At 59.0% G+C, this 13,933-nt stretch overlaps 2 protein-coding genes across 3 annotated transcripts in view; one reads left to right on the top strand and one right to left on the bottom strand.

The window, feature by feature from the left end:
• TLN1 (talin 1) overlaps nucleotides 1-5,872 on the bottom strand; it is a 28,859-nt gene extending 22,987 nt beyond the window's left edge. Inside the window, exon 1 of the mRNA XM_068422117.1 lies at nucleotides 5,786-5,872. The gene's annotated coding sequence lies outside the window, so the exon portion shown is untranslated. The remainder of the gene's footprint in view (nucleotides 1-5,785) is intronic.
• Nucleotides 5,873-5,892: 20 nt separating this feature from the next.
• On the top strand, nucleotides 5,893-13,756 carry CREB3 (cAMP responsive element binding protein 3). 2 transcript variants are annotated; one of them, XM_068422156.1, is made up of 11 exons: nucleotides 5,893-5,944; nucleotides 7,111-7,477; nucleotides 8,124-8,261; nucleotides 8,341-8,614; nucleotides 8,831-8,937; nucleotides 9,154-9,246; nucleotides 9,808-9,914; nucleotides 11,307-11,375; nucleotides 11,534-11,618; nucleotides 11,761-11,842; nucleotides 12,272-13,756. In XM_068422156.1, exons 3-11 carry the CDS (start codon nucleotides 8,124-8,126, stop codon nucleotides 12,634-12,636), a joined length of 1,320 nt encoding a protein of 439 aa, XP_068278257.1. In that variant the 5' UTR covers nucleotides 5,893-5,944; nucleotides 7,111-7,477; the 3' UTR covers nucleotides 12,637-13,756. The 2 variants fall into 2 exon arrangements, with proteins under 2 accessions (XP_068278257.1, XP_068278255.1); XM_068422154.1 differs by lacking the exon at nucleotides 5,893-5,944 and adding an exon at nucleotides 6,307-6,370.
• Nucleotides 13,757-13,933: the final 177 nt, after the last annotated feature.

The following is a 13,933-nucleotide window of genomic DNA, read 5'->3' as shown; positions in this document are numbered from 1 at the left end:
CAGGGTCCTTCCTCCTCCTCCTCTCTGGCAGTACCTCTGCTCCCCAAAAGCCAGAACCCAGCTTCTGCTGGCAAGCAAGGGCTGCACCCCCTGCTGGCGAGCCTGCAAGAGGGTCCCACTTTCCAGCCCTGTGCTGACGCCGGGGTCTCCAGCCAGCGTTGGGACCCTTGTCTCCTCGTCCCAAGGTCCCGAAGCCTATTTTACTCGCCTGTGGGAGTGACAGCAGCTGGTACCCGTCGGAGATGCTGCCAGTGAAGAGGAAGCGAGCACGGGGGAGCACGCGAGATAAGCGGGGAGAATACGACGGAAAAGGTTATAATTAAACCTGCCGTGACACAGAAGCCACAAGAGGAAAACCAAGCTTTGACCCGGAGCTGGCAGGGCCCTGCCCCGGCTATCAGGCCCCCCACGTCGCCAGTGGACGGTGCTGAGCCGGCAGCCTGAGCACAGAGGGGCTCAGACGCACAGAAAAGCCCAGAGCTGCTCGGGGAGTCGAGATAAGGGCACCAGGCACCAAACTCGCCCGTTAAACATAATTACCTGGGCAAAGCACCACTCACGCCGAGTCAGTGCTCAGAGATCAGGGTCTATGGCAGCAGCTACTGCACAAACCCAGGACAGGGAACCTGCGCACAGGATGATGTGCAGGAGGGCGAGGGAGCAGGCGCTGCAGGTCTCACTGCAAGGGCACACGGGAGTCACACCGTGCCATTTGGAACAGGCCCCAGGCCAGGTCCAGCTTGAAGGATCAGCTTCAAGCTTGACGGATTGCGTAGATCAGCTTCAGAGCAAGCACCCCTCAACAGGGCTCCACACCACCAGGTTTAATAACACCTCACAAGAACCATGATATTCTTATAGCAGAGTAAAACTGGAAAGAAATAACAGAAGTAAAAGGAGGTTGTAAATAAGCCCCCCGCTTGCCTGACGCAGCTTGTAGGGCTTGTAAGAGCCCTTTCCTCTGGGTTTACCCGCTGTGCAGCAGCTTTCAGTGCTTTCCCAGGTTGCCACGTGCCTCGAGGTCCCCATGCCGGGTCCTTCGCCCTGCCCCACTGCTCCCTGCCCTTCTCAGCATTCCCAGTCCCTGGCCAGCCCCAGCCTGATGCTCTCCCACAGTGACATGCCTTTTCTTCTCCCTGCGAGCCCACTGATGGGGAAGGAGATCCCTGCTCTGCTTTGACCCAGGCTGCTTTTCCCTAGATGCCAGCTGGTGGGAGGAAGCAAGAGCACCAGTGGGATGCACCCCATCTGCTGCTTCTCTTTCAGATTGATTTTCTCCTACCAGGTCTCCTATTATGGCTGTCAGGGAAAGGTTACCAGCCACATGCATCCTCAGCCTGGCCCGGGAAGGCTCTTGGGCAAGACTTGCTGGCAGCCTCCCTTGCATGGCAGCAGCACACAGTGAGCCTGCGCATCCCTGCCCAGCGCTGCCAGCTCCAGTCCCCCATGGACCGGGGTACACTCGTGCAGGCTGCTCCCCACCACAGACCTGACCAGGCTAGGGGCAGACCTGTGATGGATAAAACGCTCCTGCACCGGATTTTGGCCAGAAGTGAGTCAGAGGGCAGGGGTCCTGCTCCTGCAGAGCCATAAAGCCACAGCGGTGGTGCGGGGTGGGAGGCAGGGACAGAGGAGCGTGCCGCCTCCGCCAGCACATGGAACGGCTCCAGCTCTGCATTCCTGAGCCGTTCGGCAATGTTTCTGCGGAGGCCCGCGGCCCCCACTGGCTCCGCTGACGAGGAATGACATGCATTTCGGGTTCGGAGCGAGGGAGCCCGGCGGCAGCGGGAAGGACACGGCAGAGGCACCCGCCTGTGCCACGGCCATCTATCCGTAAGCAGCAGCAAAGCTGCGGAGCCGAAGGGACAAGGAACACCCTGCTGTAGAAAGGGCTTTCTGAATACTTCATACGCAGGGCGGGCTGCTGCGGTCACCAGGCCATCTCCTCTATATCTAAAAATATTCTCGAGTTGAGCATAAAGCTGCTTTCTGTCCCTCCACAGGAAAAGGAGAACACGCCACTGCCAGGACAAGGTCAGAGACCATGGAGGAAGGGGAGGGGAGAACACCAGACGGCAGAGAGGAACCGAGAGGAGCCAGGCCGTGCCCAGCCATTTCTGCAGCCTCCTCTTGGCCTCCCAAAGCCACCCAAAATCAGGCACTGTGCCAGAGGCACCCCTTAGCACACCCTTCACGGGGGCCACCGTGGCTTCCAAGACCCTGCAGGAGGATGACTGCTCAAGCCTTCCCACCCCTGAGCTCCTACCAAAACGACAGAGCTCAGCAGGGAAGGTGCTCACGACACCAAGGAAGCCCTCAGAGGAAAGGGAGGTGTTCATTTTAATTCCCGTATTCTACGGAAACAGTTCAGGCTCCAGCAGCCAAACTTTGCTGACATCCACGTCTGAAGCAGAAATGCTCTCTGCTGCGTAAGAAGTACACCTCCTCAAACCCCAGAGATTTGTCAGCAAACGTGGTGATTAATCACACAGGCTTTGCAAATCTGCTGCCTCCGGCGAGGGAATCAACACAGGGCTCGGCCCCTGTGGACCTCTCCCTTCCAGGTACGGTGTGGGGAAGGAAAAGCCGGACTAGACATAACGGATGAGACAGCGTGAGAGCCCGGCACTGCAAACCAGAGAAATAAAAGGAAAAGGACAGTGAAATTCAAGCTGTCCCTCTGGAAAGGGAAAGAAAAAAACCAAACAAACCAAGTCTTGATGAACACACACCAAATTTCTGCGCTGGCTCGCCTCCAGAGCAAGCAAACCCATTCTCAATCGGTTGTCAGCATGCAAAGGCAGATAAGGCACTGGAGCAGCGAGCCGGCCAGCCGGCAGCCAGATTAATGCACTTCTGCATTTCACAGCGAGCTGCGTGCAACCCTCCGAGCCACGAGCACGCCTCCGAGCCCATCCCAGAATGAGGGAGAGGGTCTCTTGATGGGGTCCCACGGCTGCCAAGAGCCATCCTGGCCGCCTCCATCTCACCCTACCACTAGCTGAGCAACACCACAGTGGTGGTGGAGGTCTCCGGGCTCTGCTTAAAGGCAGGGGCAAGCGCAGGCAGGGGTGGCTGCAGGCAGGCAGCGCCGTGCCGACCCCAGCAACCACGGCGTCATCGCCGGGACCACTGAGAGCGAGTTTTCCGTCACGTGATGTAACTGCTATATTTGTATCGGCCGAGTTTAGTGCTGCAAGAACGGTTACAGAGGAGGTTTTATACCTTTTTTTTTAAAAAAAAAAAAAAATCAACCAAAATTCGACAGCAGCCTGCTGGCGTGCTCACGGCGAGTTTCCAGAACGAGCAGCAAATCTTCAAATGCAACAATTTCGCCATTTTTAACATGCTCTTTCTAAGGGAGACTCCGGATGAGGTTTGGGTTTGTTGGGTTTTTTTTGGTTTGTTGGGTTTTGGTTTGTTTTGGGTTTTTTCTACAGCAATGTCAAATTTCACTTGGGAAAGGCCCCACTCCGGACCACCCCGGGACTGGGAGCTGGCTGCAGGAAGCTTGATCAGCTGCAAACCGCCCCACTGCTAGGGCTTTCCATAGGCTGTGGCACATACCAGGCCACTGTGATGCCTTTGCCAGTGGTGGCTTTGCCAGCACATTGGTGTCTGCACAACAGCATGATGAACCAGCTCAAAAATTAATGTGGCAAGAAGCTGGACCAGGCTTTGGCTGGGTTCTCCAGTATGGGACCAGTATAACCAGCCACGCCATGCACCAGGGGCATGGGTGGCTCAGCCCCATGCCAATGGGAAGGCTCAGCCAGTGGCCCTGGCTGGTGACGGTGCTGCAGGCTGCCGAGCCCATTCAGCCTGGTTCCTCTTTCCCAGCCGCACGTCCATGTCGGATGGGAAGATGGTTTCTTCCAACCAAGGCCAAGCTTGGTCCCAGGGAGCACGAGCGGCTGGAGAGGCCAGCCCCGGTCCCACAGCACCCCTGTGACCACTCGGCTGTTACCCACGGCCGGGCCAGGAGCATCCTCTCGACCCCACAGGGAAGGCAGCCCTGCTCGGTGTGGGAAATGGGCAGACGCCAGGTAGCAGGGCTGGAGCATCACAGCTGCAGCCCGCCTGCCTGCACGCTCACCCACGCTGAGGGGAAGCAGCTCTGGCCATTAACTGCTGGAGTTTCCCACCCATCCCCAGGCCTGTCCGCTCCTGCTGGGCACCCTCTGCCCTCCAAAGGAAGGGGACACACACGGTGGCACCCCCAGGCTGCCCACCACTGAGGCATGCATGGAGGTGAGCAAGGGCAGGACTCCCCATCTGCAGCCTCTCCTGTGTTCTTAGCAAGCCAGCCCCCCCGCAGAGCGCCCAAAAGCGGCAGTCGGGGTGCAGTGGGCACTCTCACGGCCTCCTGAGACCACCAGGTGCCCTAATCTGGGCACCCCCACTTGCCAGGGCAAGCGACTCACCTGCCGCCGTGTCACCGGCCAGGCAGAAAGGGGGAAGTGAGAGGAGAGCGTGTCTGGGTTTGGGGGGCCATTTCTCCACCCAGCAGTCGGCAAAGCTAAGCTCCAGAAAGGAGTGCGCCCCACGGGTCCCTGCTCGCTCTTCCTCAGCCTTCCCACTCCCCTTCCCCAAATTTGCTGGGATGTACCAGTTCAGGATGCACCAAACTTCCACCACTGCCATTTGGCAAGCAAGCTGCGTGCTCGGCCGGTGCCCACCGCACACCATCACCTGCTCATTTAACACTCGGGGGGGCTTCACCCCATGGTCTGCAGAGGGGTTTTTGGACCCTTTACTGAGCAACCCGCAGGCTTTGGCAAAGCTAAAGATCCCAAAAATATGTCCCCTCCCCTTCTCGGCGGCGAGGCTCGGGGAGCGAGGAGAAGGGAGTAAACAATTATTGCTACCAAATATGGGTCTAACAGCCAGCGATGAAGCGAGGGCAGAAGCATGTAGACATCCTGCCGGTAGATTCGAAGGGTCGGGGAGCTCGGGCAGGGCGCGGCAGCGTTCCCCCCATCTGGTTAGCTCCTCCAGCCGGGGCACGGCGGGCACCCAGGCTTTTCCCCGCGATGGGGGTCAGCCCTGCCCCACAGCACCCGCCCCAGCCCCACGACCATCCGTGGGGTTCAGCGGTGCTCGCCCCCGGCTGCGGCGCGGCCATGGGGAGCATGTCCTCCGCCGTCCCCACCCAACACCGCGCCGCGGGCTGCACCCTTCCCACCCGCTTCCCCCCCGCATACACGCAGGAAGGGCAGCGGCGGGGGAAGCTTCGCCACCGGCATCAAAGCTTGTACCCCCGGCTGGGGGGGCCCGTGGGCGCAGCCGGGCCTCGCCCGCGGGGTCACCGGAGACCCCCGAGGCGGGGATGCTGGCCCAGGCCTGGCGAGCCGAGACTCCGGGCCGAGGCCTGCAGCGGTGGCAGCTGTTTTGGGGCAGGGTAAGGACAGGGCCGGGATTAACGGGGCCAGGCCCAGCCCGGCCGCGCCTGCCCCGGGCCACCGGGTGAGCGTCGGCGCTCGGGTGCCGCCAGCCCCGGGGGCGATGGGGCGCGCCCCAAAACCAGGCCAAGGCGTGACCGACCCCCGGAAGCCCTTGGTTCACCGCAGCCCGGGGGAGAAGCCCCGGGGGGAGCAGGGAGCCCCGGTAACCGGGACACTACCCCCCCCCCGGTAAGTGGGGGGGGCTCCTCCCGGGACATCCGTTTCCGGCAGCCCCCCGGGAGCCAGGGCGGTGCCGGTCACCCGGACCTCATGCCTCGGCTCCCTCCCCCCTCTCCCCGGTTACCGGGTCCCCGTGTCTCCCCCGTCCCCCGTTCCCGTACCTGTGCGCGGGCAGGAGCAGCGCGGCGGCCCCGCCGAAGCTGTGCGGAGCGGGACGGGACGGCACCGCCCGCTTCCCGCCCCGCCGCCTCCCGCCGCGCATGCGCCGGGGAACGGGACGGCGCGCCGCCGGGCGGCACGGCTCGGCCCGGCACTGCACGGTACCCCGGGGATGCGCTCCGCCCGGTTCCCATTCCCACCGCCCCCCCCCCTCCCCCGCCACATCCCGGCCCCACGCCCGGGGCTGCGCGCTGCCCGGTACCTGCGCTGCCCGGTGCCCGCGCTGCCCCGCCCTGCGCCCCCGGGGTGGGCACAGCTCAGCGCCCGCACCCCGCAGCCGTGCTCCGCCCGCTGCCCGTACCCCGGGGTCCGCACCCCCCGGCTGCTCCGCGGGCGCCTCCGGCCCGACACCACCCCCCCGCCCACGGCCGCCGCCGCGCGCCCCGGCCCCTCCGCGCACTCCCGCCGCCCACGCGCCACCCCCCGCTCCCGGGGCGGGGGCGCCGAGCGCGCGGGGCCTGCTGGGAGGCGGGTGACGTCACGGCTGCTGCGGTGGAAGCGGCGGTGCCGGGTGGCCGCGAGGCGAGGTGAGGGGCGGGGCGGGATGGAGGGGCCGGGGGCTCCGGGGGGCCGGCACCGGCACGGGCGTCCGCCCCTCGCCCCTGGGCTCTGCGGTGCGGCTGGCTGGGGGCGAGCTGGGCGGCCCGGGGCGGCTCGGCGCTGACTGCCCACCGGGGGGGCGTCCGGGGCCGCGCTGCCGGGCCGCGCTGCCCGGCGAGGACTCGCTGTCTGCCGGCTGGCGCTGTGCCGCAGGCCGCGGCACGCTGTGGTTGCCCCAGGGGCTGGGGCTGTGAGAGGTTGCGTGCCTTCCCTGGGGTGGGTGTCCAGGCCGGGGGAGCGGTTCCCGCTGCCCTTCCTTCTGCCTGCTCGTGTTCTGATCCTCCCCTCGCTGCCTGCCCAGCACATGCTTCCCCGGTGGGAACTCCTCAGTGTCCCTGGAGGCGGTGGGCCCTGGCGTTGCCCGCGCCCTGGCGTTGCCCAGGCCCAGCCCAGCTCCCTTTCCTCTCCCTACTTCGCTTTCTGCCGGTGAGTCTCTGCTCGCCGTGGCTTCTGTGCTTCCTGCTCGGCTTCCTGCTCCCAGGCAGCTGGCACAGCCAGCCCCGTGGCTCGGGTCTGCCCTGGCCTTCTGTTTTTAGGTGGGTTTTTTGTTTTTTTGGTGTTTCGGACTGTGACACCTGCCAGCTGGATGTGCAAGCTTAACAGTGCTAATGGGGGGGGGGGTGAGGGGTGCCTCCGCTCTGGCTGACTGAGCAATGCTTTGGTTCAGGCACCACCGACAACTATCCCTGAGCAGTACCAGCCCTGCCGTGCAAACCGTGAGAACCGTGCAGGGCTGCATCTTCTCAGGCACCAAGGAGCCTAGGCCACGTCGTATCAGGAGATAACGGCGCCAGCCTGAGCTGGGACTAGACAAAACTAAGACTGCCACAGCTGCGCAAACACCGAAGGAAGGGGTTTGCCTACGGGTCCATCACTTTACGCTATAAATGCCTGTAGCCTCCCCGAGCCCACTGAGCTCTCCTGGACAGCAGTGGGCTGCACGGCGGTGATCTCCCCTGTGGGCAGGGACGGCTCTCAGGGTTACTCCTCGGGCCTGAGAGACCCTTCACCCAGCATCTGATAGTTACTGTGAGGTAAGCGGCGTTTTACATTCCGCCCGAAAGTATATTGTATGCTGGCGACATTCATATGTGTCCATCTATAGCTTAATTATTAGAAGAGTAATAAGTATTAGAGTGTTTGCTTACTAAATTGTCATTTAAATCATTGTCAAATCACTGTTTAATCACCCTTTGATTACCATTTCATTTTCGTTCAATCGTCAATTAATTATCATTTGATCATTGTGTAATCATTGATAAAACCCTTTTAGTTAACCCTCCGACAATGACTTCTCTTAATAATTTGCCCGTGACAGGCGGCTAGCCCCATTGGCTGCACACCGGGGTTACAGCACCTTCAGGCCTCGGTGGAACAGTAGCATCTTGCATGCTCTCCATGGCAGAAAGCCTGGGGCCCTTCCACTTTCCCTCTCCTTCCTTTTGCGTTCTGGGTGGAGCACAGCTCCTGTGGCTGGGTCCCAGTAGTCTAGTGGCGAAACTAGTGTGGTGGGGCCACCAGTGCTGTATAATAGGCTTGTTGGGGAAGTGCTTGTGGGCTGGTTGTCGCTGCAGGGCCCTGGCAGCTGTTGCCGTTGCACGGGGAGATTTTGTCCGTAGGGGCTGAGGGACATCTCGAAGGAGTGCTGGTGCATGTGCTCACTTTGGGTGTCCCGCTCAGATGTCGTGCTCAGATGAACTGGCTGACCTGGCAGGTGAGGACCTGCTTGACTTCCTCCTGAAGGATGATGCTCCCTGCCCTGAAATCCCAGGGGAGGAGAATGGTCTGCTGGAAGACTGGGGCCTGCCAGAGCCTGAGGTGAGCTCTTTGGGAGGAATGGCTGCTGGGTTTTGGTTCAGGTTTGGCTCCCTGCTGAGTAAAAGCTTTTTCTGTGCAGCTCCTGGACAAGGAGATGAATGACTTCATCAGCTCCCTGCTGAGCCCCTTTGAAAACGAACCAGGCACACTGCAGGGTTATTCACCTGCTGACAGTGACAGCGGCATTTCTGAGGATCAGCGTCTGTCCCATAGCCCCAGCAGCGACTTTACCGGCAGCTCTCAGAGCTCAGACATTGTGCAGGTTGATCACAACTATTCCCTCCATCAGGACTGGCCTATGCTGGAAGATATGAGTTCTGAAATGTCAGAAGGAGATGTTTCCATTGACCTTGGTAAGTGATGTGTATGGGCTCTTTGTCCTGGCTACAGGGAGAAAAGCAGTCCCACACTGGGTTTTTTTGGGTGGGTGCCAGGCGGCGATGGAAAGAGCCGAGTTTCGTGGCTTTTCTGCTGCCGTAAAATTGTGTTTTCATGCTACTCAAAGCTGGCTGGTCAGGTGCTGCCTCACTGAGGAGCCCAGCGCATGTGACTCTCCTTTCCTTCCCCAGGGGCATGGACAGCTTTGGAAGGCACAAGCATGGCACTGGAACAGAGCTCCAGTTTCTCAATTGCTGTTGATGCTGGACCCGAGCTTGTGCCTGGAGCCATCCTGCAGGTACTGACTGCTATGCATGTGGGCCCCTGCCTTTGCTTCTGCTCACATTGCCCCTTCTCTCCTGGCTTGCCTCCTGTGAGGCGTATCTCTGAGGAAAGCATGATGCTGCTTTGGGAGAGCTGATCCCAGTTCTGTGTGCTTTCTGCATGCCCTCTCTGCCCTGAGGTGGACTCCCTTTACTTTGCATTCTCAGCGCGCTTATTTTCTGTTTTCTAGTGTGACTTCCCAGAGCTGGTCCTGACAGAGGAGGAGAGGCAGCTCCTGGAGAAAGAAGGTGTTCCATTACCAACCTGTCTGCCACTGACCAAAGTGAGTCCTTGCTACAGCCTATCGCTCCCGAACGGGCTTGGACCCCTCAAATGCTTCAGCCAGAGTAGGGGTACGAAAATACAGGACGGTGCCTTGATGAGAGCATTGGTGGTGCCCAGGTGCTGTGTTCAGGGCAGGGTGCAGCAGGGCTCGGTGTCCTTTTCCTCTTTTCAAGGCCTGGGGGCTGTCCATGTGCACAGCAGCCTCTGCTTTGATAATCAGGTAGATACAAGGAGCAGTAAGACCTGGCTGCTGTCAGGCTCCCCACTCATGACTGCTTGCAGGAGGCAGTTCCACCACAAGTGCCTCCAACATATGGTTTCCTGCTTGCCTAGTGGCTTGTGAGCTGTGTGCTTTGCATCTCTGTTAGGTACGCCTCGCTACACCGGGCAAGCTGCTGGCCACATCAGCAGGCCAGAGTTTGCCTTGCAGTTTGTTTGGTGGTGCGGGAGGGACAGAGGACAAAGGCAGGCGGGCTGAGCGCTGAGATGTATGCAGGGTTTGTGAGAGCTGGGTTGCCAGCGCCCTGGGGTTGCTGCCAGCGAGAAACGACCCTTGCAGGCTGAAGAGCGGCTTCTGAAGAAGGTGCGTCGGAAGATCCGGAACAAGCAGTCAGCCCAAGACAGTCGTCGCAGGAGGAAGATCTATGTGGATGGCCTGGAAAACAGGTACAGACACACAGCAGTGTCACCTGGCACTGAGGGGACAGACAGGTTCTTTTAGGGATCAGTGGCAGAATGATGATGGCATTAAATCGTAGTTTCAATTAAAGCTTGATGTCCTTAATATACTATGATTAGTATAGCACAGAATTTATGATAAGAATGGCATAAGCAGAATCAATGTAGTACAATCTATAAGCAGCACAATACAGAATTTATAATACAACTTAACTTGTAATTTCTGATCACCTAAATCCTAATAGAACTTAAATTAAGATTTCTAATCACCTAGATCCTAATACAACTTAAGTTATGATTTCTAATAATCTGGACTCTCTGCAAATCGAATTGGATCTCAGTACATGGTTTGCTGTATCAATATAACAATCATAATCTGGATTCGAAAATTATATAAAGGAATACGAGTCACTCCCTCAATCATGGGAGGAAGCAGACAATGTGGAGGTGTCCCTGGCAAGGGTGGGTCCCGGGTCTCACTGTCCAGCAGCAGCTCTGGTCCAAGTTCCCCCTTAGGAATGTAACTGCTTGATCTGACGGACAGTGCTCTGTGTGCTGTTACGCTTCCCTGCTCTGTGACAGGGTCGTCAACAACACCGGGCTGGCCGGGTGCCTGGGACCTTCAAGGCCGGTAAGGAAGGGAGTAGCCAGCCTGGCGCCCAGGAACCTTGAGGCTGGTAGGGAGGGGAAGAAGAAATCTGTTTGGTCTGTCTGCTTGGTGCACAGGACCTTCAGGGCCTGATAACGAGGGGAAGGAATGAATATGTGACCCTCTCGGTTAGAGAATGGCTGCTCACCTCATAAAGTGGCGTTAGTTGTGCTAACTGCATTGCCGGGGGTCGGGAGATGGGGCCACTGGTCACAAGCAGCTGTCCTCTCCCACTGCTGGGGTCTTGCCACCCTGGGCAGAAAGTAGGGCTGACCCTGTGGGGCAGCAGCTCTCCTCAGGGGGCTCGGAAGCTCGGAGCATAGCCTGCCCTGCTCTCTTATGCTTGGAGGTCGCCCAGACCTTGCTTTGTTCAAGCCAGGTGCTGGCCTACCAGGTCCAGCATGTTCTCCAGGTCAGGCTAAGTTGCAATACAGCCTGATGTGGTGGATGTGCAGGGATGGTGTGCTGCTAGGAGTGAGCACCCATAGGGATTAGTCTGGCGCTTCTCTGCGGGACTGGGCAGGGCTCACCCCTCCCCAAATCTGACATGAGACGTCGCTCTCTGGCTTTGCTCCAGGTGGTGCCATGTAGACCCCAGGAGCAATTTTATCTGCCCCAGCCACTCAGAGGTGGTGGCTGATTACCTGAGGAGAGACTCTGGTGAAATCCCTGCTGTTGACTAACAAAACCTCTCTGTTTTTCTCCCCATGCTGTTCATCTTTTGTGGGAAGGGTGGCAGTCTGCACAGCTCAGAACCACGAGCTGGAGAAGAAGGTACAGCTGCTGCAGGACCAGAACATGTGAGTTCTTACTGTTGGATGTGGCGAGGGGTGTGGGGGGGGAAGGCTGTTCCTCTTCTTGGGATTGTGGCCTGTCCTTGGCTGCAAAGGGGGGAGGAGGGGAGCGTGCAGCTCTTGGTTCAGCCATGCATTAGCCTGCGTTGCCTGCTCTCCTGCAGGTCACTGCTCAAGCAGTTGCGGAAACTGCAGGCCTTGGTGAGGCAGTCCACGACCAAAACTACAACAGCGAAAACCTGCACCATGGTGAGTGGCTTCAGCCCCAGTGTCTGTGAAGGAGTCTCTGCTGTCCTTATAAGTTTGGGAGAGAGAGAGGCATTTATTGCAGCCGATGATGCCTGTCCATGTCCTTTGCGGAGGTCTGTGCTGATTGCCTTTCTGTTTCCAGGTCGTGGTTCTGTCCTTCTGCCTCATTCTCTCCCCCAGCATCAGCTCATTTGGGACCACAGAGCCACAGCAGGAGCTGAGAGGTGAGTGCCCAGGGGCTGAGGCATGGCTGCAGGTGAGGCATTGTCCACCGGGGCAGAGCACCTTCCTCAGAGACAACCTGAACTTTGGGGCACCTTCAACCCAGCAGTCCCTTGCCTGGGGTGACCACTGTGTTTGGCTCTGCTGTCTCGCCCCAGCTCTGAACTCTTCCTAAGCCCTGTTACAGAGACTCGCCTGCAGACAGGGCTCTGGGCCAGGGCAGTACAAGAACTGGAGGGATCCAGTCCCTCTTGGAGCACAAGCTGTGCTTGTGCCTGGCAGCTGTGCAGCGTCCTCTCCCTGCCTCCCCTGGGAGGAGGCAGCCCTAGTTGAACAGTTTGTTCCCCTCCCGTGCGCTCTGTGGTGGCCCATGCTCAGAGCAGGACGGTGAGAGGCTGGGAATGACGGGGCTGGCTCTACCTCTCTTGCAGTGCTGTCACGGCAGATCCGGGAGTTCCCAAACCGGGTAGCACCTGATGTGCAGGAGGAAGCTGTGTTGGAGAAGCTCAGCCCAGAGCCTGAGGACCCCTTGCTGTTGGGCAACCTCAGTCAATCACGGGAAGAGGGGCAGAGTCCACCCAGCCCCGATCCCAGATCTTCTTTCAACAGCAACTCATCCTCTGACCCTCCAGCAGCAGCGGGCTCCGAGCTGGGCCCTCCCCAGCCTCGGGAGCAGCACTCACAGAGCAACCCTTTGCAGGCAGCAGTGCCGGCGGCATGGAAAGCCAAGAGGCAGGAGTGGGTGGAACGTGCTGCCACAATTGTCATCCAGCAGCACCGTGCTGATGAGATGTGACCACCGCTGCCTTCTGCTTCTCGGGGTGATGCCACACACCCAACTGGGCAGGAACAAACAGACCTGCATTAACAGATAATCTATCAAAGCAGATTTTTCTAAATACTCTGCTGTTTGGTGACAACTCAGAGGGTTTACTGGGGAGGAATCATTTTAGGGTTGACCTGTTCTGACACTTTGCCCTGTGTATCTATAGCAGGACTACATCTGAGATGGGGTAGGAAAATCTGGGAATTTTACTGCGGCTGATGACATGAACTGCAGCCCAGGGTGCATCCCGTGGCTCGCAGGGATGGGCTGTGGCATAGAGGGTGTGTGGGGCCTGAGGTGCCTGTACTTGATCTGACTGGATACAGTTGGTGATAAAGGCTGCTGCCCTGCTTCTTTCCTGCCCAGGTGGAGGTGAACAGGCTGGGTCCTGCACTTCTTGCTGTAAGCATCTGTCCCTTGCTCCTTCCCCTTAATCCTGCAGTGTTCCCTGATTTCTAGGTGTGAGATAGGGAGCTGACCTTCAGTGCCCTCACAGGGAGTGGTCCTGCCATCGCGACAAACCCTGTGTGTCGCCTGTTCCTGCTAGCTTTTGAGCCACTGGCACAGCTCCTGGCCTGGCAAGAGAAGGTAATGTGAAGTCCTTCCTGAGCCATGTGTGCTGTTTCCCTTTTGTAGGGGCTGAGCCTTTTGTCTCCCACAGCCCTGGGAGCGGGGCTTCTGGGCCTCAGGGAGAAGGCGTGTCTTGAACCAGAGTGCTGAGGGGGTGCAGAGCAGAGAGCAGCAGAGCTGCTTGCTCTTCTGAAGGCTTTCCTGGCCACGGGACGGTTTCAAAGCTGTATCCTCCTGTCCCCGAGCTTTGCTGCGCTGGCTGGTGATGCAGTCAGCTGGCGCTGGGCTGAGCAGAAACACTTTGAGCTGGTTAGCGGTGTCTTTCCTGGAGTGCAGCTTAGTGGTACCTGTTGAGCATCTGTCCTCGTCCTACTTTAGGACATTTCATAGAATCACATAGAATGGTTTGGGTTGGAAGGGACCTTTAAAGCTCATCTAGTCCAACCCCCCCTGCAATGAGCTGGGACATCTTCAGCTAGATTAGGATAATAATTTCCTTACTAATGCTATCTAAATAAATATTAATGATGTGTGACTGTGTCCTATGTGGTCATCAATGAGGGGCTGGGCTGCTGGGTGGAGGCTGGGGGCTGCACTGGGGGCTGGGAGCATTGTGGGAGGAACCCAAGGGAGGCTGGGGGCTGACCACCCTTGCAGCCTAACGAAGGGGAACCCATGCTGCCTTCCCTTCCCTTCC

This window comes from Nyctibius grandis, chromosome Z (assembly GCF_013368605.1).
Source record: "Nyctibius grandis isolate bNycGra1 chromosome Z, bNycGra1.pri, whole genome shotgun sequence".
NCBI classification, from domain to species: domain Eukaryota; kingdom Metazoa; phylum Chordata; class Aves; order Nyctibiiformes; family Nyctibiidae; genus Nyctibius; species Nyctibius grandis.
The sequence above is the reverse complement of the archived record's forward strand: the minus strand, read 5'-3'. Positions and strand labels throughout refer to the sequence as shown.

Coding starts and splice junctions, on each gene's coding strand:
- CREB3 (XM_068422156.1), top strand. CDS start 8,124: ATGTCGTGCTCAGATGAACTGGCTGACCTGGCAGGTGAGGACCTGCTT. Junction 9,247..9,807: donor CCTGTCTGCCACTGACCAAA/GTGAGTCCTTGC, acceptor CGACCCTTGCAG/GCTGAAGAGCGGCTTCTGAA. Junction 9,915..11,306: donor GTGGATGGCCTGGAAAACAG/GTACAGACACAC, acceptor TTTTGTGGGAAG/GGTGGCAGTCTGCACAGCTC.